The sequence below is a fragment of the Trypanosoma equiperdum genome (assembly GCF_001457755.1).
Source record: "Trypanosoma equiperdum strain OVI genome assembly, contig: ctg_1327, whole genome shotgun sequence".
Taxonomy (NCBI): Eukaryota; Euglenozoa; class Kinetoplastea; order Trypanosomatida; family Trypanosomatidae; genus Trypanosoma; species Trypanosoma equiperdum.
The window spans coordinates 4,599-28,907 of NW_027123313.1; the positions used below are offsets into that span (position 1 = coordinate 4,599).

A 24,309-nucleotide genomic window follows, 5' to 3' on the forward strand; every position below is an offset into this window, starting at 1 on the left:
TTTCTGTTTTCACGTTTATTTTCTCTGTCTCACAGAGTGTCGGGCAGTGACTGACGCTGTCGGCGACGGCAAGGGGAAAAAAGCCTGCACACACGTGAATTACATATATTTTTTGGCGTGTTTTCGTCTCGCGGGTGATTAAGGTAGTACAAGTTGGTCACGGTGACCAACAAACATACTTCGGCTTATCAACCACCCGCCAAGTGGAGGGAAGCTGTGAAGGAGCCAGAGAGAATTCTTTCCCACAAAGACACTGTAAGGTGCCTGTGACGAGAAACAGGAAGAAAATTCAATTAGTTCACAGTCTCTTTATCCCAACGCAGCACACACGCTCACATCAACATTCAGCGAGGTTTTAGTGGAAGATGGGTATTGGACAGAGCCGTGAACTACTGGGCAAGGTAGGTGAAGAGCATGTGTTTGTATGCACAAATTATGAGGAGCTACTTGCTACTTTGAGAAAGCTTCAGTCCTGCTCTGAGCTACGGTCTTCACAGGGAGCGGCAAAATTTGAAGGGTCCCTTCCAACCGTAGCGAACAGTGGCACACCAACGCAATGGGAAGAAACAAAATGTCGACCGGTCAGCAAGGGGTCGTGCACGCTGCTGGGGAGTGGTGTGTACAGGGGAAGTTTGCGTTTCCTTCCCCCAAGCTTCCTTACCGATACCACTGCAAAGCCATTAGAAGAGGTCCACATTCCCAATCATTATATGGGCGATGCGGGACTTATCTCTGGGCACGAAGCGGTACTGCAGACGCTTGCCAATAGCCCGGGTTTGCGTTCGCTTAACATTGCCTACAACGCCCTCACACACGTCTCTATTGAGGCGCTCCTCGGGAAAGCCCCACATGGCGGCGCGCATGATGACAATGGTTTCCCCGGTGGTTTTCTTCCTCCTAACCTGTTGTCTCTGAACTTTGCTGGGAACCGCGCTGGTCGGGTGGGTTGCGAGCGACTTGCAGAGTTCCTTGAGACGGACCCACCCCTTCGCGCCCTGTCGCTGTACAACAATGAGCTCTACGATGATGATGTGGAGCCGCTGCTTCGTGGCCTTCGTGTGAACACTCGCCTCCGCCAACTCAACCTGGATTGCAACTACCTTACTGGCGGATTCTTGCAACAGCTGATTGACGTTCTACGTGTTAACAGGCAACTTGCCGTAGTTATGTTTGATGGGCCGTATGACATGAATACCTTCGCCCGACTCAAAGAATTGAAGCCAGTGGAAGTGGTGCCAGATAAGGCCGAGGATCCGGCCGGCCACGCGCGCGCGTTGCTTCGCAATGAAATGCTGTGCCATGACCTAGCCGGCCGTCCACCTTTTCCAACCGACCTTGTCCAAGAAGTGGAGGCTATACTGAAGCCGCGGTGTGCTCGTTATGTAGATGAGCTGCGGGAGGAACGGGAGAGGGCTTATCAAGAGGCAAAAACCACCGACGAGATGCTAGAGGTTGCACGGCGCTACCGCGATGCGTCGTGTGATACATGCGGAGGGGAGGCAACGGATTTATCACACCAGGAAGAATGTGACAGTGCTGACAAGAGTAAGAGTGACAATGGGACACAGGGACCACAAGAAGAGGAAGATCGAGATGAAGATGGAGAACGGGAGCAGGGGACAGAAGGAGAAGAGAAGCAAGAGGAAATCGAAACGGGAGCGGGCAACAGAGACGGAGGGTTTGGTTTCTTTCGTCCCCCACTGCGCGGTAAGGACGCCTCAAGAAATGGTTCTGTCGCCCCCGTAGCAGCACCTCTGAGTTGTCTCCGGCCGATGCCCCCTTATGCAGAGCGCAAGCGACAAAGTGCCACCTTCTTTCCAGGATTGCTGTTAAGTCCAGTGGAAGGTGGCTCATCGGCGTCTCATTCCATGCTCTCCAACACGGAGGCAAGAAGAGACAAAAGCCCAGCCAGTGGGGAGCATCGAATGGAAGAAACGGGACGAACCACAGCGAACAGCAAGGGTAGTGTACTACCTAGGAAGGAGTTAACGAATGGTTTTGATCGCCTCGTTCTCGCGCCGCTCAGCGAGGCCCCCCGTTCGAAGACCATATGGAAGACTGTTACTGGGCCGCCATGCCGCCTGCGCGCTTGCTGGTGTGACGCTCGAGCTGATATCGTCCCTTATGCCAATGTGTTGCACTACCACTGCAAGCATGAACAACTCACAAACGAAGCAGGCTACGAAATGGAACCGTGCCGGCTTACCACTGGTAAAAGCAGTGTTTCCCGTGGACGCCCTGGACGGTTGCCCCTCAAGGAGAAGAAGGGAAGTGGGCCAGAGTGGTCACACACATCGAGAGCCACGATTAGGCCACACAGCGGGAGGGACTGCGCAACGCCATCAGCTGGTGGATATGCTGGCAGCGGTCCCTCCGGTCGAACAGTGTACGAGGGCTGCAAAGCCACGAGCCACCGCTGTGAATCCATTGGTTTCTACGGACGGCCCAAACCGGACAGGAGATCGGTCGTCTTCTTCTCTGGACAGCATCCTATGTTAGCCCGGGGCCTCAAGGAGTAGGCTGCAGCGACGAATAGACTTCAGGTTGTTTCAGCCAATCGTCGTTGTGAGTGCCATTGCCTTTATTGGTTGAGAGAACGGTTGTAATATACTGTTGTTTGTCTCTTAGCATTCCCCACCCTTTCCGTTCCCTCCCCTCAGAGTCGCTTCTCACGCATTGTCTACTGCATCACAAGCACGAGTTTTTTCCTTGCTTGTGTTACATTCCTTCCCCTTCCCCCCTTTTTTTAGAGGTCAGTGGTGGTGTGTTACTTGTGGTGTTCGTTGCATTCCTTTATGGCTGTCGCGTAAGGACCTGTACCGCAGTTGGAGTCTTTTTGTTGACTCATCAATGTGCCGTTGAATACAGGGCGTTTATGAAGAATGTAAATGTCTGTAATGTATTGTCATGTGTATGTACGTTAACCTCACCTTATTCCCACTTTATTGAAACGTGGGGGCATTTATTGACGCGTTGTTTCTCTTTTGCTGTTTTTGAGGAGGGGACAGCAGTGTGCAGGGGTGAGCGCAAAAATTGCACCGAGGTGAAAGTACGCAGTGTACAAAAAGAGAAAAGGGATTAATAAAGAGCCAAAGGTAGATGTTACGATATTTTCGGTGTTTTCCCTTTTCTTTTTTTTTTGGGGGGAATCACGTGTCGCTATCCCTGTGTATCCTTTTTGCCGTCTCACCCCTTCATTCGTACTTTGATTATAGCGATAACGTTGCTTGTTATCGGACACTTCCGTTCCCCTGCGCATTTTCCATTATTTCAAGCGTGCTGGTGTGTTACACGGGATTCATATATCAGCAGCTGAAGTTGTGATGCGACCCGCTGGACCTTTCCTTCTTACCCCCGCTCTTGCTGCTTTGTACGCTCTACGATAATCATCAAGAAAGAATAGAACCACTAAAAGGAAGGAAAAAGGAGGTAGCATAGGAGAGAGGCTTTGTCCCCTCTCGAGATGAACGTGAGCCGCTGCCGTTGGCAGGGCGTCATAAAATCCCTCCGTTCATACTGGAAGTGGAATGCAGGTGCCGCCTTGTCTGCCACTAATTCACAGAATAGCACCTCACCCTACGAGACGTGGGGCTCGGGCATATCCCGGTTTTTCACTTTCCTGAGGTCCAGCATCGCCGCCACCGCACAGGAGGTGCCGAGGGAACCAGATAGGATCCCACCCACATATTATTCAAAGGCATCGCGCAAGTCACTTGATGCATTTATACGTGTTGTGGAAAGACGTCACTCCAGCAAGCGGTTCGACAGCTCACGTCCCGTCGACCACACTCTTATCGCGCGCCTGCTGGAGGCCACTACGCGGGCACCCACCGCTTTCAACCTGCAGCCATGGGTTGCCATTGTCGTACATGAGACATCGCAACGGGGTGCTTTATCGCATGCAGCGCTCGACCAGCCGCAACCCCGTGAAGCCCCTGTCACTGTAGTGTTTGCTGGTGACATGGAGCCCGAGTGGAGGGCCCCTGCAGCACTGGAACTAGGTCTCAACAGTGGTTACTATCATCCACTCTACGGTGCTGCATATTTGCGGTTGGTGTACTATCATCTCCACGGGGGTCCGTTTGGGTCAATGGCAAAGGCAAAGGCATGCATCTCCTCCTGGTATAGCAACGCCACCGGGACGCCATTGCTGTCAGTGCCCACAACAATGCAAGGTTACGCGTGGAAGCAGGCAATGATCCCCGCCACAACATTTATTTACGCCGCCACAGCTGCTGGATTGGATACGGCAATTCTTGAAGGTTTCGATGAAGCGAAAGTTAGGGAGGTTGTGGGCTTGCCGGAGCGCTACACCGTGCCCGTTATTATCAGTGTGGGGTATAAGAAAGCAGATGAGCAGGGGAAACCGCCCGTGCGGAGCCCGAGATTTAGCACGGGAAGTCTCGTCCGATGGAATCGCTTCTGATGGTTGGATCTTGCAAAGGGAAAAGCGGGATTTCAAACCCACATGCGGAGAGTGTGTTACCTGCATATCTTTGCTACTGACTGAGTGCGGCCGCAAAGGCGACTACGCGGAGCTGAAGAATAGTAACCGCGGTAATACATGCATCAGTACAGTGGTATAAATTGCATAGTGAACCATCTCCCGCATAAGCCTTACTAGTCGCACGTATATCGACTGAATCCGCGTGTCAAGTTTGTTACGAGTCACCGGCACGACACCCGCGCCCCTGTTGCATGGGGGAGTAAAGCCTACGGGGGTGGCAATTAACATCGTTTTCCGTGACTACTACGTCGTGACCATAATCAGACGTGCAAACATTTTATACGCAGCAAAAGTCCTCTCCAATCACCACAGCCGCTTTTGGTGAAATATTTGTGATCACACGTTTGTAGCTTCATTTCCAATGACGCACACATACTACCTACTCTCCTGTACGTTTATTTCCTCGATTCCCTTGGGATTGTTTTGTTTTGTTTTTTTTTTGTCATAAGCGGTACGGTGCGAGTCCCTAGAAAGAGAAACGGAAAAGTGAGGAGGGCACCAGAAGTAGGAAGTGAGCGAGTAACTAGGGGCTTAAGCAAGTAACGACCCTGTAGGGCCAACGGCAACAGGAACATAGTAGTTTTAATCATCAACTACACGAAGAAGAGAGGAAGACAGCAGCAGAGTAATACGACACGCACGCGTACTAAAATACATATATATATATATATAAGGAGGAAGTCACAGGGCTATCTGTGTAGGTGGAGTGCAGTCGCAAGACCCCTCAATAAATCATTTCGCAGTGTAGGCGAAGAGAAGGGATTTGTGGCCTGAAAACTTGCTGTGCCCTTAGTCTCTAAACCCGTCACTCATCTCTTCGAATGAGCACCAGTTCGTCTATATTCTTTGAGGTGGACACTGAGGGGAATGAAGCAGCCGAGGAGGAAGAATGTCACAGCCTTCGCGAGGTCCCTAACCCAGCGGCCAATACGAATGCGGTAGCATGCAACACTAGCGACGACGTGATGGCAGCTGGAGGTGCTCTGTATAGGCCCTGTGTATCGGCTCTATCTGTCCCTCGTTCGAGTAGCTCAGGCGATGCGACCAGCGAAGAGATGCAACAAGATGTGCGACTGATGCTGCAGCGAAACGTCGGTCTAGAAATACCAGCCAGTGATCAAAATGAAGAGCAAAGTATGAGTTGGGTGACAGCTGAAACGGTGGAGCAAATGACCGATGTTGATGACCCCGAAGGAACAGGAGAACGCCTCAGGGGCCAGGAGGTGAAGGTTGTGAAGGATCTTAAGAGGGAGAGTTCTGGGGAACTGAAAAGAGGTGATGGTAGGGAATATGAGACGGAAAGCGATACCGATTTGGCTGGGATCTCTCGTCCGCATAACCACTCCATGATAGCCGATAAGGTAAACGCGCTGAACCCCGCCCGGTCTCCCCGCTTCCTCCCCATTCCCTCAGGCAATGCCAAGCACAGGGATATTGAAAGGGGAAACAATAGCCTTAGCGTTGCCAATAGTAACAGGAGTGGAAACAATAATGCTGAACAACAGGTTCACAGTAACGGTAATAATGCAATGACTGCTAGTACGAGCCCGCCCCCCAAGGCAAGCGTGGAAGGACCTGCATCGGCACCAGCAGAAAAAGGGGCGGATGCGCAGCTTAAAAGAGAAAAGAAATGCGATGCATCGTTTCCACAACCAGAAGAAGCAGGAGCGGTGAATCCCGAGCAAGTCTGTGACCAACCTGCTATTCCGGTGCATCCCTCAGCCGCCCGTGCGGCTCCGGAAGCTAAGCAAGTGAAGCAGACGGCCAAAGAAAAGAAAAAAGGAGGATTTTTCAAACGTATAAAGGGCTTGTTTTCATGTTGCGGCACCCGCAATGTCGTGGGAAAGAATAATTCAAAAGAACTAAGGACTGCGGGCGGTGGCGCCCCCATCGCAGCCAGTGGAAAGGCAGAGAGAGCCGTTGCCTTGAATGCAGCGGTAGCAGAAGGAGAAAGGGGGAAGAATGGCAAAGCCGGCTGTTCGCTGAAACACGAACACGATGAAACAACCCCCCAGGGGCGGAAATGCGGAGGTGAACACTCAGATAACGAAGGCACCACAGCCAACAGCAACGGGAAAGATCGCAAAGGTGAACCGAAGGTATCGCGTTCCAAACATGATGGGATGAAACCAGATGGAATTACAAAGGAAGCGGAAAAGAATATTGGCAAAGTCACCGTAAACAAAATTGCCGAGCGGGGTGCAACCACCCGAGCCCAAGAAAGGGGGTCCTTGCGGTCCGAAAGGGATATTGGTTTAAAGGGAAATGACGATGGTGGCGTGGATGATACGGAAACAGATTGCTTCTCCACAATCCCCAACGAGGAGCAGGACTCATTCGCGACAGGCGTGCTTCCCCAACCGTCAGCACAGGCCGCGTATGACGAAGGGAAAAACTCGGGAGATGCTCGACGGGATGTGTCTGACACTCTTGTCGGAGATGATGTAACTGATGAAACACTCAAAGAACGACAGAAGCCAGCGAGCGAAAGTGAAATGCACGACGAAAGGGATCAGACATGGCGGGCGGCCGGCGCAGGACAAACGGAGGATGCGAACACTGACCCTTCCGGTGCTTTCTCCCCTCAATCCATATCACTGTGTCCATACTGCAATTGCACCGGTAATAAACAATGCAACTGCCGGAGAGACGGTGAACCAGGCGATAGCAAAGGTGGCAATGAAAGTGGGCAGGCACCACCGGTGGGCCGAAGAAAGCCTCGACCAAAGTGGTCGATTGGGCCAAAGAAAGACACGGATGGCGCGAGTCAGGTGAACAAAGAAAGCAATGTCGTTCGATCTGGTGGTGGCTCCTACGTGCAGCTAGCAGAGAAGCGGCGAGAGTATTTAAAGAATACAAAAAGAGGGCAACAAAACATTGGAAGGGTGCGTAATAACTCCTCCAGTAAGGGCACTAGCGGTGGAGCAAGGCAGCAAGCAGCCCCCATGCAGCAACTACAGCAATATCAATTAGATCAAACCTCCCAGCAAAGGTCACTGAAACACACTCCTGTACAACAGCAACAACACGCGGAAGGCGATGGATCGGAAACCGGTAACCGCACTCCAGTGAAAAAAATGGCTGACGAGGAGCGTGCGACCTGTGGTTCGCGGTCGGCGACACCCCCGCGGCTGCCCCCACCAAAAAACATTCCGGAGTTTATGAACAGTCTCAAGACTTTAGATAACGCGTTTAATCACTTAAACAATCCACCCAAGTTGCCCTGTAGTTCGGAAGAGAATTTTTCATGGGAGCACTTCAAGAAGCACTTCTACCTCGCCGGACAGCAGTTCCCCAGTGAAGTGATGAACGATGAAGAGTTGCGAGAAGTCCTCGCTGACCTTTCGACCAAAATGCGGCCCTCATGCTCCGCTTGTCGGTCCACACCTTCGGAGCTGTGGTTGTTAGAACTTCTAACTGGTGTGAAGAGCAGTCAGTTACTCGTACGGTTAGAGAAGAAATCGCTATATGAAACTCCTGCAGAGACGGCTCTAAGGGGAACTGCGTCGAGGGGCGGTGAAGTCGTAACTTCGGCGGTGCCTGCCTCTCACGAACAATAGCAAAGTTATGTTGCTGCACGGTCGTTCTATGCACAATTGCGATAACGATAGAAAAAACTCATACATGAACATTTTCATAGAAAAACAAATAGGGAGCTAGATAGGGGAAGAACGAATGGAAAGGGAGAATTACGTTTCTGGGTGTACATTGGAGTGAAAGTGTCATTGTGGCAGTCAGTGAATTGGTTCGTGTATTGTATGTCTTTTTTGCCTAGTGTACTGGATGTGATTTATTTTTATGCCGTCTGCAGCATGCTCGGTCTCTTGCGCCTTATGCGTTCGGTTGCAATCGTTTTTTCTCTGTTTTTGCAAGTTAATGGTCAGCCAATTCCATGTTTTCGTAGCGTAAAATCACACAGTACTGTAGCTCCCCTCCCCCTTGCCCGCCTGGCCCGTATGTCTTGCCGCAAGCGCGAATACAAACTTGTATGCATAACTTGGCAAATATGTGATGTGGTGGAGAGCGCACGTGCGTGAGACACAAACGTGTACATGTGTGCTGTCTTTGTTGTTCTGTTGTTGTTGGGGGGGGGGAAGTGTTCATGCGCCTCCACATACACGAAGAGGTTCGAAAGGGCAGCAACCGCAATTGGACGGTAAGGTGTTGGTTATTGGAATGATGTCGTGAGGCGGTAACTATTGAATGCAGTAACGAAACAGCAGTCTTTGTGGCAAAAGCGAGGAGGTGTGTGAACGGGAGAATAATGCAGATCACGGCTTGTGAGGAACCGATGGAGATCATACTGCCTGCAAATATAACCGTGTTGGAAGGCTTGAGGTTAGGATGATGCGTGAACGCGTTACCCACAAAAGGGAGGAAATCTTCCCGGGATTGGGGGGAGCTCTCACTTGATTCAGTCAGTGATATCGGTAGCATGTGCATATCAAGAGAGGGAGAAAGAAAGAAAGGGGAGATATGCAAGGCGAAGATCCGGCGCAGGACCCGTAGTGATTCCCTGTAACCGAAAAATATACAAGAACTTCCCTGTGCATTCCCCACACACACACACCGCGTATATATACGTTTGTGTATACATTTGGTGTGTGTGAGTTTTTTACCACAATCGCTTCTTTTTTCTTTTGCATTTCTCCTTTCCCCACCACTTACCGGTCACCGTTTGCAAACCCGTTAATAAACGGAAAACGCTATTAGGATGCAAACAAACATATACGCGTAATATCGTCCGTTATTTTTGATATTATCCCGTGTCGTCATTCCATACAAATGTCATCCCTGCCAAGTGGTAATGGCAACTGGAGTGCGGATATTATTCGCACGGCCTCCAAGGTGGACGCAGTCACGATGTACAAGGGACAGGCACATGTACGGCGCTACGCGAAGATAAAGCTGCCATTCGACGACACCATAAACACTTCTCCCCGCACGCCAGCGAATACCCCGGTTGCCTCCACGGACGTTGTGGACCAAATGAGTGTTCGTGACGTCACTGCCAATACCAGGGACAGTAGTAATAGTAGTGTCAAGGTGGAAACAGATGCAGGAAGTTACCCCAGTGGAGTTGTAGAACCACAACGGCGCCTGGTTAATGAAGAAAACAAGGAAGACTTGGAAGAAGAAGTGGAGGGAAGGGAGGTGCACATTTACTTCGCTATGCCCCCGTCATTTGATCAAGACTCGGTGCAGGTTCGCTTCGATGCGTACACTAGCGAGCGCGTTCTCGTCTGTGGGGTGTTCTTCGAGAACATTGAAGAGGATCCCGCCACGGACGGCAGCCACGAAGGTGTTGCCGAGGATGCGCTGAATGTGAAAAAGGATCTCCGTACCATGGAGGCGAAGTTAGAGCGGGTGGTAAGGAAACGGGCTGTGAACAAACTTCAGCAGGAGGAACTGAACCACGGGGTAGATATAGCCACGAATTTATTCGACCGCGCGTGCGGCCCCCTCACCGATGAACTCGCTGACGCCCTGGTGACAGATTTTTGGAAGATGCAGATTGACGGCGTGGAGGAACGGACACGACAGTACCTCAAAGAGAAGCGGCGGCTGCAGAGTGAGGACACGCAGCTGGAGAAGGAGGAGATGGATATTGAACGTCAAATCGAACTAATGAACCGCCGTATCTTTGAAGTTGAGGGAGAACGCAACACTGCTCTGCGGTGGTTAGATATACCAGACGTGGAGGCAACAAGTACGAGAGAGTCATCGGCTTCCGCGGGTCGTCATCGCTTTTGCTGTATTGTGGTGAGAACAATGGAAAGGATATTAGAGTCGACGGTGTTTGTGTTGTATATTTCGCACGATGCCTCCTGGCGGTGTGAGTATGAAGTTGCCCTAGACAGCCAAAAACGTGAGGTAACACTTCAGTACAATGCTGTTGTCTCTGGCGGCGTGGAGGACTTCGATGATGTGGCCCTTACACTTTCTTCAGCGGCACCACGGCGTCATGCCGGAAGGGGGGCCAAACTTAAGCCATGGCGGCTAGAAGTCTCCGGAGTAAATTCGTGTGGCACCTCCAGTACTGGTAATGCTAAGGAGGGCAAACCCGCTGGGCCCTTCGGTGACGCTTCGGGTGAAAGCAGCGACAGTAGCGATGACGAGCAAGAGCTACCGGATGAACCTTGGAATGTGGCTGGCAACGAAGATGGACCCGGAGGTGTGATGAACTTCACATTGCCGGGTCGCTACTCAATCCGGGCCTTGACTCGATCTGCCGTGGACGCACAGACGGAGCTTCGAGTCCCCATCGCCACCCGCCGCTGGGAGGCGGAGGTGAATTATGTTACTGTACCCGGTGTATCGGAAGCTGCTTATGCTACGGCAACGTGCACGAACGAAGGGACAAACGACAGTGAGGGTGCGTTACTGATACTTGCCGGTAAAGCATCTGTGCAGCTCGATGGTGATTTTGTCGCCAATTCCATGCTTGAACGCACCCCACCCGGGGAGAAGCTGAGAATTTACTTTGGCGTGGACCCCAGCATCGAGGTTCGCAGGGATTTCCTCACCAAAAAGCACGATGATGCTGATAAATTTCTCGGATTCAGTCTCCCCGGATCCAACGGAAGGAGTCGCGTCACGCACTCCTACACCACTACGCTCACAAACAAAAAGCCGATGGAGACTGTGACGCTAACGTTGCGGGAACACATACCCAAGTCGGATGACGAAGAGCTCGTCGTGCAGCTCATTGAGCCTGCAAATTACGCAGTTGACGACGAGGAAAAGAGACGGGGCTTCGAGACGGAAGGAGAGGTGAACATCGAAGTTGTTCTTAAGCCTGGAGAGTCACGAAGAGTTGATTTTTCCTTCGTGATAGACGCCCCGCGCAAGTCCCGTATATACGGACTGTGAAGCAAGCAGACGTGGGGAAAAGGAGGGGAAACGACGCGGATTAACGCAGGGAAGGAATGGTTCTGAGAGGGATGTGTTTGCGTCGTACGTTTTTTTTTTCTCTTAGGAGGGTTCGGTACGAATGAATTATTTGAGACGGTGCAGTAGTTTCATTATTTACGGTTACGGTTGCTTATTTTCTCAAATTACTTTAATTTTTTTTTATTTCTATTTTTCATGCATGTGCAAGTGCAGGTGCTTTTCTTGAGTTGCTAGTATGAAACCGTGTGTATTAATCCACGGTGAGTTACTGCTTGCAGACCAAAGCACCTTCTGAATTTTGAGCGTACGTTTCCTTGGAATCTGTTATTACCCCCTATATTACCGCTATTATTATCGTTATTATTACTATTATTGTAGGGGCGGCACTTGTTTGTTTGTCCCCACCACCTTCCGTGCGTCGCTGCGCGTGCAAGTACCGTTTCCCCTAAAACCACTGATTGCTACATTGTTGCCTTTATCTTTTTCAATAATTCACACTATCACGCAGGGACATTTGTATGGATACGTACAGTAAGTTGTCGCTAGTGAAGGAGAATGATGTCGATGTGAACGATGTCCAAGCGCAAGTAGATGTTATGTACGCGAGTATTTTGGCCTCCGTCGATATGATAATGGAGAAGGAAGCGGCTGCAGCCAGAAAAGGGGCTCCCACGCGCGGGGCAGCTCACCACTTCAAGCAGCGAGGTACGCAGGCTGCGTCCTCTTGCGCATCAGCGGCACCACCAAAACCAGAGACAAGATGCGCACTTCCAGCAACGGAGACGAAGGAGCCTGACGAAGCTGCAGAGACTTGCGCATCTCAATGTGGGTGCTCGTGTGCTCACGAGTGCACGTCCATGGGCCCCAAGGCGTCTTCCGGATGCCAGCACGTTCGTCGTCACAACTCCCAGTTGGCTGCTACAAAGTGCCGTCGGCCTCATGAGGCATCAGCGGAGAAAGTGAAGATACCTTATAGCACTCCGACTGGTCGGGTGGTTAATGCTGCTACGGTCACTAGAAGTTCACAGCATCGCTTCCCCCCATCTACATTCGGAAGTGGTCGGAAGGGGATGTCTGAACCGATACGAAAAGATACGTCACCAGGGCCCGGATCGTACTTCATTGCGGATGACAGCAATAACGACAGTGGGGACTGCTACCGCGGACGGGGTGCTGAAGCTGGGCATAGTAAGAAAAGTCACACAAGCGGTCCACATCACACGGGGGTTGAGGTGGTGGAACAGAAGGCGGAGAAGAATGAGCTACTCAAGAGACAAATGGAAATACTCTGTCAGTGTTATTGGAAGCAAATGCCTGATATCGACGCACCGAAGAATCCCGCGGCTCACGCGTCCGACTGCCCTTGTCAGTCACTGAGAACAGTGTGTACAGAGGGGGACAATGACGATCACACCAGCAGCCGCAGCAACTCCGGCAGTGAGGCTGCTCAACCTTGCGGCAGCAGCAGAAAGAAAAATAGCAACAAAAAAAGCGGTGCGACAAAGGCACATGATAGTTTTCAGAAATCTCCCTCGGTGGTGTCGCCGCGGCTTGTAGGACGGCTCTCCAATCGGGGTGCCGTATTCGGAATTTCACCTCGGTGCACTATTTTCGCTGTAGACACATCTGACACTAATACACATCCGAAGCACCGCTCCAGTCAACGAAGGCGCGGCAGAAGTGAGGAGGAAGTCCGAAGCGGTCAGCGGGCAGTGGGAGACTCAGACGTACATGGCAGCGTGCCTTCATACTTGAAACCAACAAAACGAGTTGATGGTGCCTCGGCGGGGGTGTCACCGGGTCCTGGGGCGTACGATGTGTCTGGTGAATTAGGTATGTCTGCATTGTCCCCCGGGAAAACGGCCACTGGGGGGGTGCTAATTGGACGGGCAGAACGAAAGTTGCATGCTGTCAATAATTTTCCCGGGCCCGGAGCGTACGACGTCAAGGAAAAGAGTATGACAGAAACCTCATCAAAGAAAAGTGCCCGCACCCTATCGAGTAGTCGTCGTCAGCTTTCTATACTTCCCACAAAGGAGGCGGTGCTCATACCAGGACCTGGCGAATATCACCCAGAAGCCGCGACACTCTCCGACGCGCGGCGGAGGAGCCCTCCTGCTTTCTCATTTGGTCGTGCGAAGTTACTACGTTATGGACGAGTGCCACTCACTTCTTCACCACCTTCTGAACCAGCGAACGTACCAGGTCCAGGCACGTACGATACCGCTTCTGTGCCAAGCGACAGGTGCACAGCCGTCAGTGGTCGCAGTGCCGTGATAACGAACGTAAGACGTGGTGGATCTCCGTGGAGCAAGGAGCGCACTTCCCCTCATGAAGTACCTGGACCTGGGGCATATGAACCCGTCAGGAGGGAAAGTGGTCCAGCCTACCTTATGGGACGCCGACCAGCAGAGCGGGTGGATACAACGCCTGGTCCCGGCCACTACGAATTGCCACAAATGTCTACCGGTCCACGGTGGCTTGTGTCGGAGTCGCCCTCGGCACCTCTCGAGCCCCATCCTACCCCAGGACCTGGTGAGTACAGTGTTTCCACATATGAGCTAAAACATTCGCATTCCTCTGCGCCCTTATTCCCTACAGCGCCGCGTGTGCTGCACGAAGGGACGAAAGTTGCTGAGACGCTCCCCGGACCGGGAACTTACGAGACAGAGAGACAGACCAGTCCCGTGCGGTCTGCCATCATGGGTACCGCACAACGAGTATCAACGCTTGGCTTCGACTGCTGTGCTGATGTGCCGGGGCCAGGCACTTACACAGCACTTACCACTGTACAGGAGCCACGGGTCGTGTCGCCTCTATTAAATGCCGCCGCACCGCGATTTGCGGAGAGTAGCGAACCGGGTGCTGAAGGGGCTGCCGGTGTGGTGGCCACCCCCGGACCAGGACACTACGATGCTGATTGTGGGGATGTGGGAACGAGGGGCCGTGCCGCTGTCTTCGGAAGTGCCCCACGAGAATTACCATTCAACGAGGATGAAGCTGCAAAAAAACCAGGCCCGGGTGCGTACGAGATCGCCATGCCGAAGAATAGCCCGTCTTTTTCAATCGGTCAGAAACTTGACGGCCCAGAGCCCAGTGTGTCAGTTCCCGGACCCGGAGAATACGATCCACAAGATCCGATGCCGAACACCCGGGCCGTTGTGATTGGTGAAGCTGCAAGGTTTCAGACTAGCGGTGGGGAAAAAGATCGTCAAGATGTCCCAGGACCAGGGGCCTACACAATAGAGAGACCTCCGGAGTACAGGGGGGCGGCAGTGTTTGGCACAGAGCCACGCCTTTTAACCATCGACCACTCCGTGGGGAACCACGATGGCAACGACGGGATTGGACCAGGTTCATACGATCCCCAAGTGCCTAAAGGTCCTGCATCGGGGGCAGTGTGGAGCGCCGGTCCCAGGTTTGCTGCCGATACACTTAATGAGGTACCGGGTCCTGGAGCATATGACACTCGGCAGAGCCCAACCCCAACTAATGTCGTGAACTTCGGCATATCTTGTGGCAAACCGTCCCAGCGGGCTGATCCCGCAGAGGCTGTCCCTGGTCCTGGGGCGTATGCTCCAAAAGACCCACATGGACGCACGATCCCAGGTGTAGTCTTTGGTTCGTCGCCGCAACACCCGACATCACCAGAAGAGCGTGAAGCGCTTATGCGACCCGGTGTCGGTCCAGGATCATACGAAGTTATCCTTCCCGTCCCGCACACCTTTCACACCACGTTCGGTAGCGCCGCGGATGGACGAATACAGGAGGAGCGGCACGGCGAGTTGGCGGTTGGTCCGGGTCACTACAATCCCCACGATAGCAAGGCCTCTTGTGCGCGCTCCGCCATAATTGGCATGGCACCTCGTCTACAGTCTCATGAAGACAGTTGGAGCATCCCGGGACCCGGAGCGTATTCGTTAGACCCGACCACTGGAGGCGCGTCACCAGTCGGTCCGGTCTCCTTCACAACAGCACCCCGGTTCGACAATGTTGCGGGGGCTGCTGCAGGTGGTGACAACGACGTCACTCCGGGACCTGGATACTATTCAATAGAAGATCGTGGAACCCTCACAGCGGCTGCTGGTGTTCCTGTGTTCAGCAGGGGGCCACGTGTCCTCGATCTGAAGGAACGAGAACACGCACTTCTTCCCGGGCCTGGCCAATATCATCCGGAGGACCTAAGCACCAAGGTAGGTGGAGCAGCCTACTCTTTTGGAGTGGAACCTCGCATGCCACAGGATGCTACCGAGAACGATGGAACCACACCCGGCCCCGGAGCCTACGATGTCACCATCCCCACACTCACAGCTACAGGCACACGGTTCGGTGTCGAACCACGTGCCTTGGGTTCTTTGAACCATGAGGAAGGGCCGGGACCAGGAACGTATAATGTTGGGGCGTCGCGTACAACGTCACCGACGGCACCTGTCTATCGCTTCCCCACAGCTACCCGGGAGGCGCCCAGTCTTGAGGGAAGCGACGTCCCTGGGCCTGGGCAGTACGACTACACTGGGGAAGATTTATCTCATCGCCGAGCCGTTGTTTCCGCCTTTCCCATAGGTCCTCGCTTTGCAACCGAGAGAGGGGAGGACGAAGCCCCTGGACCCGGGCAGTACATGCCCCACCATCCGCAATGGGACTCTTCCCAAGCATACTCTTTCCCCATGGGAGGAAGAAACGCTTCGCTCACTCTAGGAACGGATGGGCCCGGACCAGGAACATATAGCCCACAAGAACCCTCACTAACGGCAACAGCAGCTCTCTTTGGTATTGGGCCGCGCCAAACAAGCGGAGGTTTGAACAACCTCAGTGGACAAAACCATCCGGGACCTGGACACTACAACCCTGCGCTGCCGACGGATACACCTTCCGTTATTTTTGGCACCGCACAAAGGGACGTAGCAAACACGGGTGGCATTGAAGATGCCCCAGGGCCAGGTTCTTACGACCTAAGGGTGGAAAACCGTGAGGGGATAGCGTATTCCATCGGACGGGCTGCTGCCCAGGATCGCATGGCGGTTGATATGCAAAAAGCCGAACTTCCAGGCCCTGGCACGTACTCGGTGCAGCCCGCATTTCCTGCGGTCGATGGTGGGAGCGGGGCCACTTCATTTGTCAAGGCTGCGCGGTTCCCAGATGGCCAAGCTGCCCAAACCGAAGGACCTGGGCCCGGTGCATACAGCATTCAATCGGCGCAACGGACCTCAGGGCCCTTTATTGGTCGAGCGCCCCGTGTTGCCACAGGGGTTGGTGCCAACAATAACGATCTCAGAGAACAGCCAGGACCAGGTCACTACGAGGTCAGCAGTGGAGGGCTTGGGAGTATTGTGGACGGTGGCGTAGCGATGCGTTTCACGAGCGAGCGCTTCCCTGGGCTCAGCGGTGGCGCAGTGGGAGAGAGTCCAGGTCCGGCGTCGTACAGTCCCGCAGAGGCCAGAGGTACGAAGGATGGTGTGTCGTTCCCACAGGCACCGCGCCATTCGCCGGCAGAGCTGAATGATGCTTCATCGCGTCCTGGACCTGGTGATTATGATATCCCCTCTACCTGGAACACCACAGCGGGCAACACCTATTCCTTTGGTGCTGAAGAGCGCATGAAAGCCCCCACGGTAGATGCCGATGTACCGGGGCCCGGTAGCTACGATACGAACCGTTACCTGAACGCATATCAAGCTGGGCCCGCATTCACTCTTAAAAGTAAACCAGGACAGAATGAAAACGGTGGTGACCTTCCTGGTCCTGGGAGCTACGATGCAAGTCGCTACATAGATGAAAGTAGGGCGGGTCGTGCGTTTACTCTTCGAGGGAAAAGTACATTTAACGGCAGCAGTGGCAATGGTGATGTTCCTGGTCCGGGAAGCTACGACCCAAATCGCTATCTCGAACAATGCCAAGCCGGCCCGTCGGTCTCATTGAGAGGGAAAGCAGCCCCCGTCGGCGGACATGATGCTGACGTCCCCGGTCCCGGAAGCTATGACGTGAGTAGCTACTTGGAAAGGTGCCAAATGGGCCCCGCCTTCTCGTTGAAGGGAAAACCAACCTGCGTTGACGAAAACAGTGCTGGCATTCCCGGCCCCGGTAGTTATGATGCGAACCGATACTTGGAGCAGTTTCAGTCAGGACCCGCGTTCACACTTCGAGGAAAAGGTGCGTGTAATGGCAATGACAGCGAAGCTGACGTTCCAGGTCCGGGGAGCTACGATCCGAATCGTTACCTCGAACAACACCACGCAGGGCCGTCGTTTACCCTAAAGGGCAAGGCCACGTATAATGGCGAGAATGGTATTGATGCTCCGGGACCTGGCAGTTACGATATCAATCGCTGTATGGAACAGTCTCAGGCAGGTCCTTCATTCACGTTAAGGGGGAAACCAAGCGACACTGGGCAGAAGGGGCCTGATATCCCTGGTCCTGGAAGCTATGATGCCAGTCAGTACTTGGAGCGGTGTCAAGCGGGTCCTGCCTTCACTCTCCGAGGGAGGGATGCGTTTAACAGTAACAGTGCCGATGGCGACGTTCCTGGGCCGGGAAGCTACGATGTGAATCGATATTTGAAGCAGTGTCAGTCGGGGGTTTCATTTACTTTGAAGGGAAAATCAGCGCAAAACGACAACGAAGCTGACGCTCCAGGTCCGGGGAGCTACGATCCGAATCGTTACCTCGAACAACACCACGCAGGGCCGTCGTTTACCCTAAAGGGCAAGGCCACGTATAATGGCGAGAATGGTATTGATGCTCCGGGACCTGGCAGTTACGATATCAATCGCTACATGGAACTGTGTCAGGCGGGCCCAGCCTTTACTTTGAAAGGAAAAGCATCCCAAGTTGAAGGTAGCGCCGATGTACCTGGCCCCGGTAGCTACGACGTTAACCGCTATACGGAACAATTTCAGTCGGGCCCTGCCTTCACGCTCAAAGGAAAACAAGTGACCAGCGACGGGGTCGACGCCGACGTCCCCGGTCCCGGAAGCTACAACGTAAGCAGCTACGCAGAACAGTTTAAACCGGGACCAGCTTTTACGGTGAAGGGGAAGCCATCGGGCGCTGCCGAGAACAGTGATGGTTTACCTGGGCCCGGAAGTTACGACACGGATCGATACATGCAGCAATGCCATTCAGGTCCCGCCTTCACTCTGAAAGGGAAACCAACGTACGGCGATGGCCGCCAAACGGAAGATGTCCCTGGCCCCGGTGCCTATTGTCCACGACCTACCGAAACAACTCGTGCAGTTTCCTTCGGTCCATTGCCCACCGTTGATTCGACAGCCGTATTTGAAGTGCGGGTGAACGCAACACCCGGGCCTGCAGCGTACGTTATCCCTTCCACACTAAACCAAAAGGCCGTACCGTTTGGGGCAGCGGAGCGGGAGGTGCAGTGCAGAGCAGAAGATGTTCCAGGACCGGGGGCATATCTAACAGGTGGCCCAGTCGTCTTAAAACCCGGCCCCGCATTTACCTTCGGCAGGGGGCCACGCTCTATGACGCTGGAATCTGCCCAGGAGGACGCACCCGGTCCCGGTGAATATCACCACCCCGTTGACGCAAGACCCACCGTACTTGCCTTCACATTCGCTTCTGCCGATCGCTTCGCTGAGTTTGAAGCAGGCAATGGCGTGGGTCCCGGTGAATATTACCACCCGTACCCTACCGAGACCCACGGTGGTCCGGCCTTCAGATTCCCCAAATCTATGCGTGCTGCTTGAGCGGTCGCGAACAAATGTCCAAAGTGTGGCACATGACGCACGCATGCCGATACGTGGCGCCGTTTTAAGCGTCAGAGAGTGGGGAAGCATATGGCGAGACATCACGTAGTACTCCATTGGGAGATGGGATATGGTACAAGATGGCCGGTCCAGGTGCCGCTTACAAAACGGCAATTGTCTGGTGAGGGTGGGAGCAAACACACTCCACGACGTGTGACGACCGAACAGCTGATGCGGCCGCCGAAAGGGAGGAAAGGGAAAGGAATGTAGAATCTTTACGCAGCAGATATCATTCCCCCGCGCCACAGGGCATGCTGCTGAGTGGAGAAAAAGAGGGAGTGGAATGGGGTGACGCAGACAGCAATGGCTTTCTTTGTTCTCCTATCATATATGTGCCATAGAAACATGGCCCCGTACGTGTGTTTTTTTTTTGTTTTGACATTTGTATGGGGGTTAGAACGCATAGATATTTTTTTTTTCAGGCATACGTTGAGTTGGTTTCGATAGAAACTGAATGTTGATATTTGTTGTACCTTACGCACAGAATTCTTCAGAAAATGAAGGAGGTAAAAATGAAGTGTATAGCGTAAGAGGGCGCCCCCGCGCCAACCTTTGCACAATTCGAGTGGCTATATGTTGCCATCCCCGCCCCAGACATCTTCTTTAGTTACAAACTAAGAAGCAATAAGCAAGTTAATTTTGAAAAAAAAAATGACCGTATCGGCCCATTTCCCGCTTCCTTTTTCTGCGTGTGTGTGTGTGTTTGTTTTTGCACACCCTCCTCCTCTGCTACTTAGAGGTGTGCGTGGAAAGTAGTTTGGCGTTCAGTCAAACACCCTCCTTTCCATTTCTACATTAACCCTCTTCCCACTTTACCCTTCACTGCAAACATATATATTAAGTAAACCTGTTTCGAGCCTTCTGCAGCCAGGGGGAAGGCTGAGGCAGAGAAGGAAAGTAAACTATAGATAGACACACATATACATAATTGTTTATACTGAGAGATATAGATTTATACAAATATATACGAAGTGCAAGCCAGGAATACGAGGAGCTAGGAAGAGCCGGGAATCCTTTTAGGGCGATTTTCTTCCGGTTTCTTCCGCCGCCTCCTTAATGGGAAAAAAGAAGGCGGAAAGGGATAAGGAGCTGTCACTTACCGACATGTTGGGCTCCGCTCCCCCAGGAAGTGTGCCCGTGCAGATGCAGCACGGGTATGGAACAGCGAATGCGCAACCGCGGGGTGGGTTGGCCGCTGGTCAGGCACCACCAGGGCAACCACCGCCAGGGAATTATATGTTAGTTGGTCCCGGGGGAATGGCCCCAAACGTCCGACACTTGTCGCGAGGAGACCCAAGGCTCGTTAGTCAGCAATCCCCACTTAGAGTTGCTGAGGAAATGGACCCACGCTTCTGTCAACCCCAAATGCGACCAATGACTTTCAGGCAGGACCCGTCTCAGGTCCAACCTTACAACCCGGGGGCTCCGGCACCTCTTTCCAGGAGCGGCATTTTGATGCACCCAGGTGGTATGATTCCTGCTTCGCAGCCTCCACTGCACCAGAACACGCATTTGTACCCTTACATAAACAACCAGCGTCAAACTATGCCTTTACAACCCCAGCAGGGATCCGCTGCTCACGGTCCCGTTGCACCACCCCCATCCACCACAAATACCACCGAAGACAAAGTGGAGCAGGAGTCTGCTCCAACAGAATCATCCGCTTCAAAGAAGTCAAGTTCAAAGGGAGTATGGGGATCCGTGAAGGGGATATTTAATGTGTTCAAGAAGGGAAACAAAAAGGGGAATGCGGAGCAACAGCAGCAACAAGAAGAGGCATCAGCGCCGGCGGCACGAAATCACAACACGATGCTACAACAGCCTGTAGCGGACCCCGAGCAGCGGTTCCGCTCAAACATGCTGGCGAACGCCACACCAGGAACAAGTTATGTCGATCCTACGAAACACTCTCAATCTGCTAATGCAACACCCTTTAGGCAAAGGGTCATGCAAAGTGGAAGCGGTGGCACGGGTGGGGCATCGCCTTTGCGTCATACTGCTGACATGACGCAGAGCAGGACACTGCCGGCAGCCGACACACCTTGTTCCAGTGGGAAACGAAGATCCAACCCCGTTTCCTCCCGGGAGATCCAGTCCGCCTCTCACGAGAAAAACCAAACGAACAAAAGGAGGCAGAAGGATGAGGGAGCGACAGCCTCTTTATCTACAACAAGAGCTTTAGATGATGACAGCAGCAGCAGTGACGGACTCAGTGCTGTTGGTATTGGTAATCAGCGCAACCGCAACGCGCAGCTGAAACCCATCATGTCCATGCCGGTGCCCCGCCCCCGTAACTCCGATTCAGATTCGGACTCCGAGGAGGTAGACGCGAAGGCCAAGAAGCGGGCAACAGTAGAGATCCCGACGACCACGGAGAAAGTAAAAAAGTCAGACGATCGCCGCGGTATGACTGGTCGAAATCAGGAAAGTAGCGCAACGCAGGCACCGAGACGTGCTGATAATGTTGAACCTGTTGTCAAAGAAGCTCCAGCTGAGGCCAAAAGTTTGGAAACCCCCGCACCTTTCGCAAATCATGCGGCGCCAGTAAAGGGCACCGCCCCAATGAAAACGAAGCACGAAGAAACTCAGCCTACTAAGGAACGCATCCCCTCCCCTGCCGTCACCCCCAAAGAAACTCCAACACCACCCCAGCCCGTGGTTAAAAGTGGTGTTGGCACAGGGGCATCCACAACGGGAAGTGGTGTAACTTCTTTTCAAAAGAAAGAGACAGTAAGTAATGATGTGTCACCCACTGTCAACACCTCTAGAGCGGGGGCGGGAAGGGTAATCCGAGAAATTCAGAAGGCCAAGAGTCCCGAACCGAATAGAAAACATGCCACAGATGAGCGAGAACACGGCGGCACGCGGGGAGAGGATAAGCGGTCCACGCATCCCCCACGTTCCCACCACGGTGAAATAGCGTCCGAACGAGGTGAGGAGGTCCTACGGGAAGTAAAGAGCACGGCAACGAACTGCAGGGAACCAAATCGCAGTCCGTCCAGCTCGGGCAAAAGAGCCACACCAGTAGGAGCCAACGATCGTCACAGTCGCGGTCGTACTAAGGAAAGGGAAAAGGACACTTCGAGTCCGGTGAAGAAACCTTCGCCACGGCGTAAGCCTTCAGCTTCCAAATTGGTTGATTGCCGTGTAGGGCAGAATAAGAAACGGAGGCCACCGCAACCCGACAGCAGCGAAGACGAGAGGGAAGAGGAAGAAGACAGTGACACCGACAGCGATGCATCCGTGGAATCATATTCGGGAGATAAATGTGACAAGGGGGGAACTTCACCAGACAAGCATGGTGGGCATCAGCCAGGCCACACGCACGGTTACACCGACAGGGGGCAACGTAGGACTAAAGCGCATGGGCGTAGCCGTGGTGCCTCCCATAACGATCGTTCCTCTTCGCCATCCTCTATATTCCGTGCAACAGACGTGTACAAGTTGTACTTTCTGCTTAAGCAAGAGATGGAAGAATCGCGTAGGCACAAGTCCTCTCGCTTAACCTGCATGAGGACGCCGACCAGGCGAGCACTCCACGGCGGCCGTTGCACCGGATACATGCACGAAGGGGAAGAAAGGAGGTCCCCGTGGAGGCACGGCAGAGGTTGTTTGGACTTCCTGTTGCCCGGTGCTCCTCCTCCGTCTTCGATGGGGTACGTCAGTGGTGGAAGAAGGAGGTCCTCGCGCTCAATGAGCACCAGAGACAACTACACGAGCGACCGGTGTCGCTCCAGTGATTCGGGCCGGGCAGACCGCCCACGTCGCGCGTCACACACATTCGACCGCTCACCCAGTTGTTGCTGTTGCCGCTCAACCTGCACGCACAGGTGCAGCCATATGGCACGTAGACGTAGCCACGCCCGCGGCGACGGTGCAGCTGACCTGCATAAAAATCTGAGCCAGCGAAAGGCGAGCCAAATGCAAGAACGGAGACTATCTGCCGAGCCCAAAGATGAGACACGGGACTCGACACGCAAGGGAAGGGGAACCCGTGCAGCTGAGAGTGGTCATAGTAGCGCGGAGAGACGCAGAACACCAGCCGGCATGGCTGCAGCCCCATCAGATGCTGACGGTTTGAAACGAGACCGTAACCTGAAGGCACCAGCGAGGGTCATCGACGCAGATGGATGCATATCTTCCACAGTGCCCCCCGACAAGAAACTTTCCACAAACGTTTCTCCGTGCAAGCCGTCAGTTTTCGAGACACAACGGGAAACTTGCAGGTCACCTAGTAAGGAAGAATCGCAACGCTCGCGTAGACAATGTGCTGAAAAGCTCCACGTGAGCGATGAGCGTATTAGTGGTCGCGTGCCCGGCTCTCTGTCCACCTCAGCCTCGTGGATGGATGACGCGCCGACAGGAACCTCTAGAAAGACCGGGCCGGAAGGCAGTGATCCCTCAGCAGCCACCACCGAGCGAAATGTGGGCGGCGTTGCCATTCCCGTAGTAGACCTCCGCTGGGCGTTTAGGCCTCGCAGCTCATCAAGCGCCGGGTCCAATACTCCGGTTAGGAATGTTCGGGCACCACATGCTTCCAACTTCAGCGCTGCCCACGACCGGCGGCGGGATCGAACGGGTCCAACGCCATCGAAAAGAACGGATCCTGCGCGCAGTATGAGCGTAAGCTCATGCGGTGGCACCCGTCGCACGGCAGATGTGACAAGGCTGCTACTAAGGGAGCTTTCGTCCACGTCGGCGAGAAGAAAATCAACGTGGCAGCCAACACGAGCGTTTAGCTGTTCAGGGCGGCAGGATACAGGAGATTCCCCTCTACTGCGCCGCCGGAGTATAAGGCGGACAATATCACAGGAGGGGAAAAGGAATGAGGACACATCGTCAACCTCCGTAGTGGTTTTAGAGGAGGTAAAGCTGGACGAGCAAGGCAGGCCGTATGTCCTAATCCGAGAGATACCGCACGGGCCCAAAGCCGTAGAGGCGCAGCGCTGCTTGTCGGAGCGCCTGTCGCAGCCAAAGTTCCGGCGAACACGGCCCGGCAGTGTCGGAGTGTAATGCAGAGATACCCCGATGAGTTTTTAAAAGGTTGCTTTTCTTGAGTTATCCCGCCCTCAGTTACCACAAGAAGCTGTTACGACAACGATTTACCCAGTCCTTTGTTCCTTTCCCTCTCCCCCCCCCCCC

General features: G+C 53.5%; 6 protein-coding genes across 6 annotated transcripts; all 6 read left to right on the top strand.

The window, feature by feature from the left end:
- Positions 1–365: 365 nt before the first annotated feature.
- On the top strand, positions 366–2,519 carry TEOVI_000896200 (leucine-rich repeat protein (LRRP), putative; the record flags this gene model as incomplete). Its single annotated transcript, XM_067221134.1, has 1 exon — positions 366–2,519. One exon carries the CDS (start codon positions 366–368, stop codon positions 2,517–2,519), a length of 2,154 nt encoding a protein of 717 aa, XP_067077235.1.
- A 944-nt stretch (positions 2,520–3,463) lies between these two features.
- TEOVI_000896300 (nitroreductase) lies at positions 3,464–4,426 on the top strand (the record flags this gene model as incomplete). Its single annotated transcript, XM_067221135.1, has 1 exon — positions 3,464–4,426. The coding sequence occupies one exon, from the start codon at positions 3,464–3,466 to the stop codon at positions 4,424–4,426; it is 963 nt and encodes a 320-aa protein (XP_067077236.1).
- Positions 4,427–5,328: 902 nt separating this feature from the next.
- Positions 5,329–8,067, top strand: TEOVI_000896400 (uncharacterized protein; the record flags this gene model as incomplete). The annotated part of the gene is made up of 1 exon (XM_067221136.1): positions 5,329–8,067. The coding sequence occupies one exon, from the start codon at positions 5,329–5,331 to the stop codon at positions 8,065–8,067; it is 2,739 nt and encodes a 912-aa protein (XP_067077237.1).
- A 1,225-nt stretch (positions 8,068–9,292) lies between these two features.
- TEOVI_000896500 (protein of unknown function (DUF4139), putative) lies at positions 9,293–11,380 on the top strand (the record flags this gene model as incomplete). Its single annotated transcript, XM_067221137.1, has 1 exon — positions 9,293–11,380. The coding sequence occupies one exon, from the start codon at positions 9,293–9,295 to the stop codon at positions 11,378–11,380; it is 2,088 nt and encodes a 695-aa protein (XP_067077238.1).
- A 539-nt stretch (positions 11,381–11,919) lies between these two features.
- On the top strand, positions 11,920–19,107 carry TEOVI_000896600 (Sperm-tail PG-rich repeat, putative; the record flags this gene model as incomplete). Its single annotated transcript, XM_067221138.1, has 1 exon — positions 11,920–19,107. The coding sequence occupies one exon, from the start codon at positions 11,920–11,922 to the stop codon at positions 19,105–19,107; it is 7,188 nt and encodes a 2,395-aa protein (XP_067077239.1).
- A 1,116-nt stretch (positions 19,108–20,223) lies between these two features.
- Positions 20,224–24,180, top strand: TEOVI_000896700 (uncharacterized protein; the record flags this gene model as incomplete). Its single annotated transcript, XM_067221139.1, has 1 exon — positions 20,224–24,180. One exon carries the CDS (start codon positions 20,224–20,226, stop codon positions 24,178–24,180), a length of 3,957 nt encoding a protein of 1,318 aa, XP_067077240.1.
- Between the last annotated feature and the right edge of the window lie 129 nt (positions 24,181–24,309).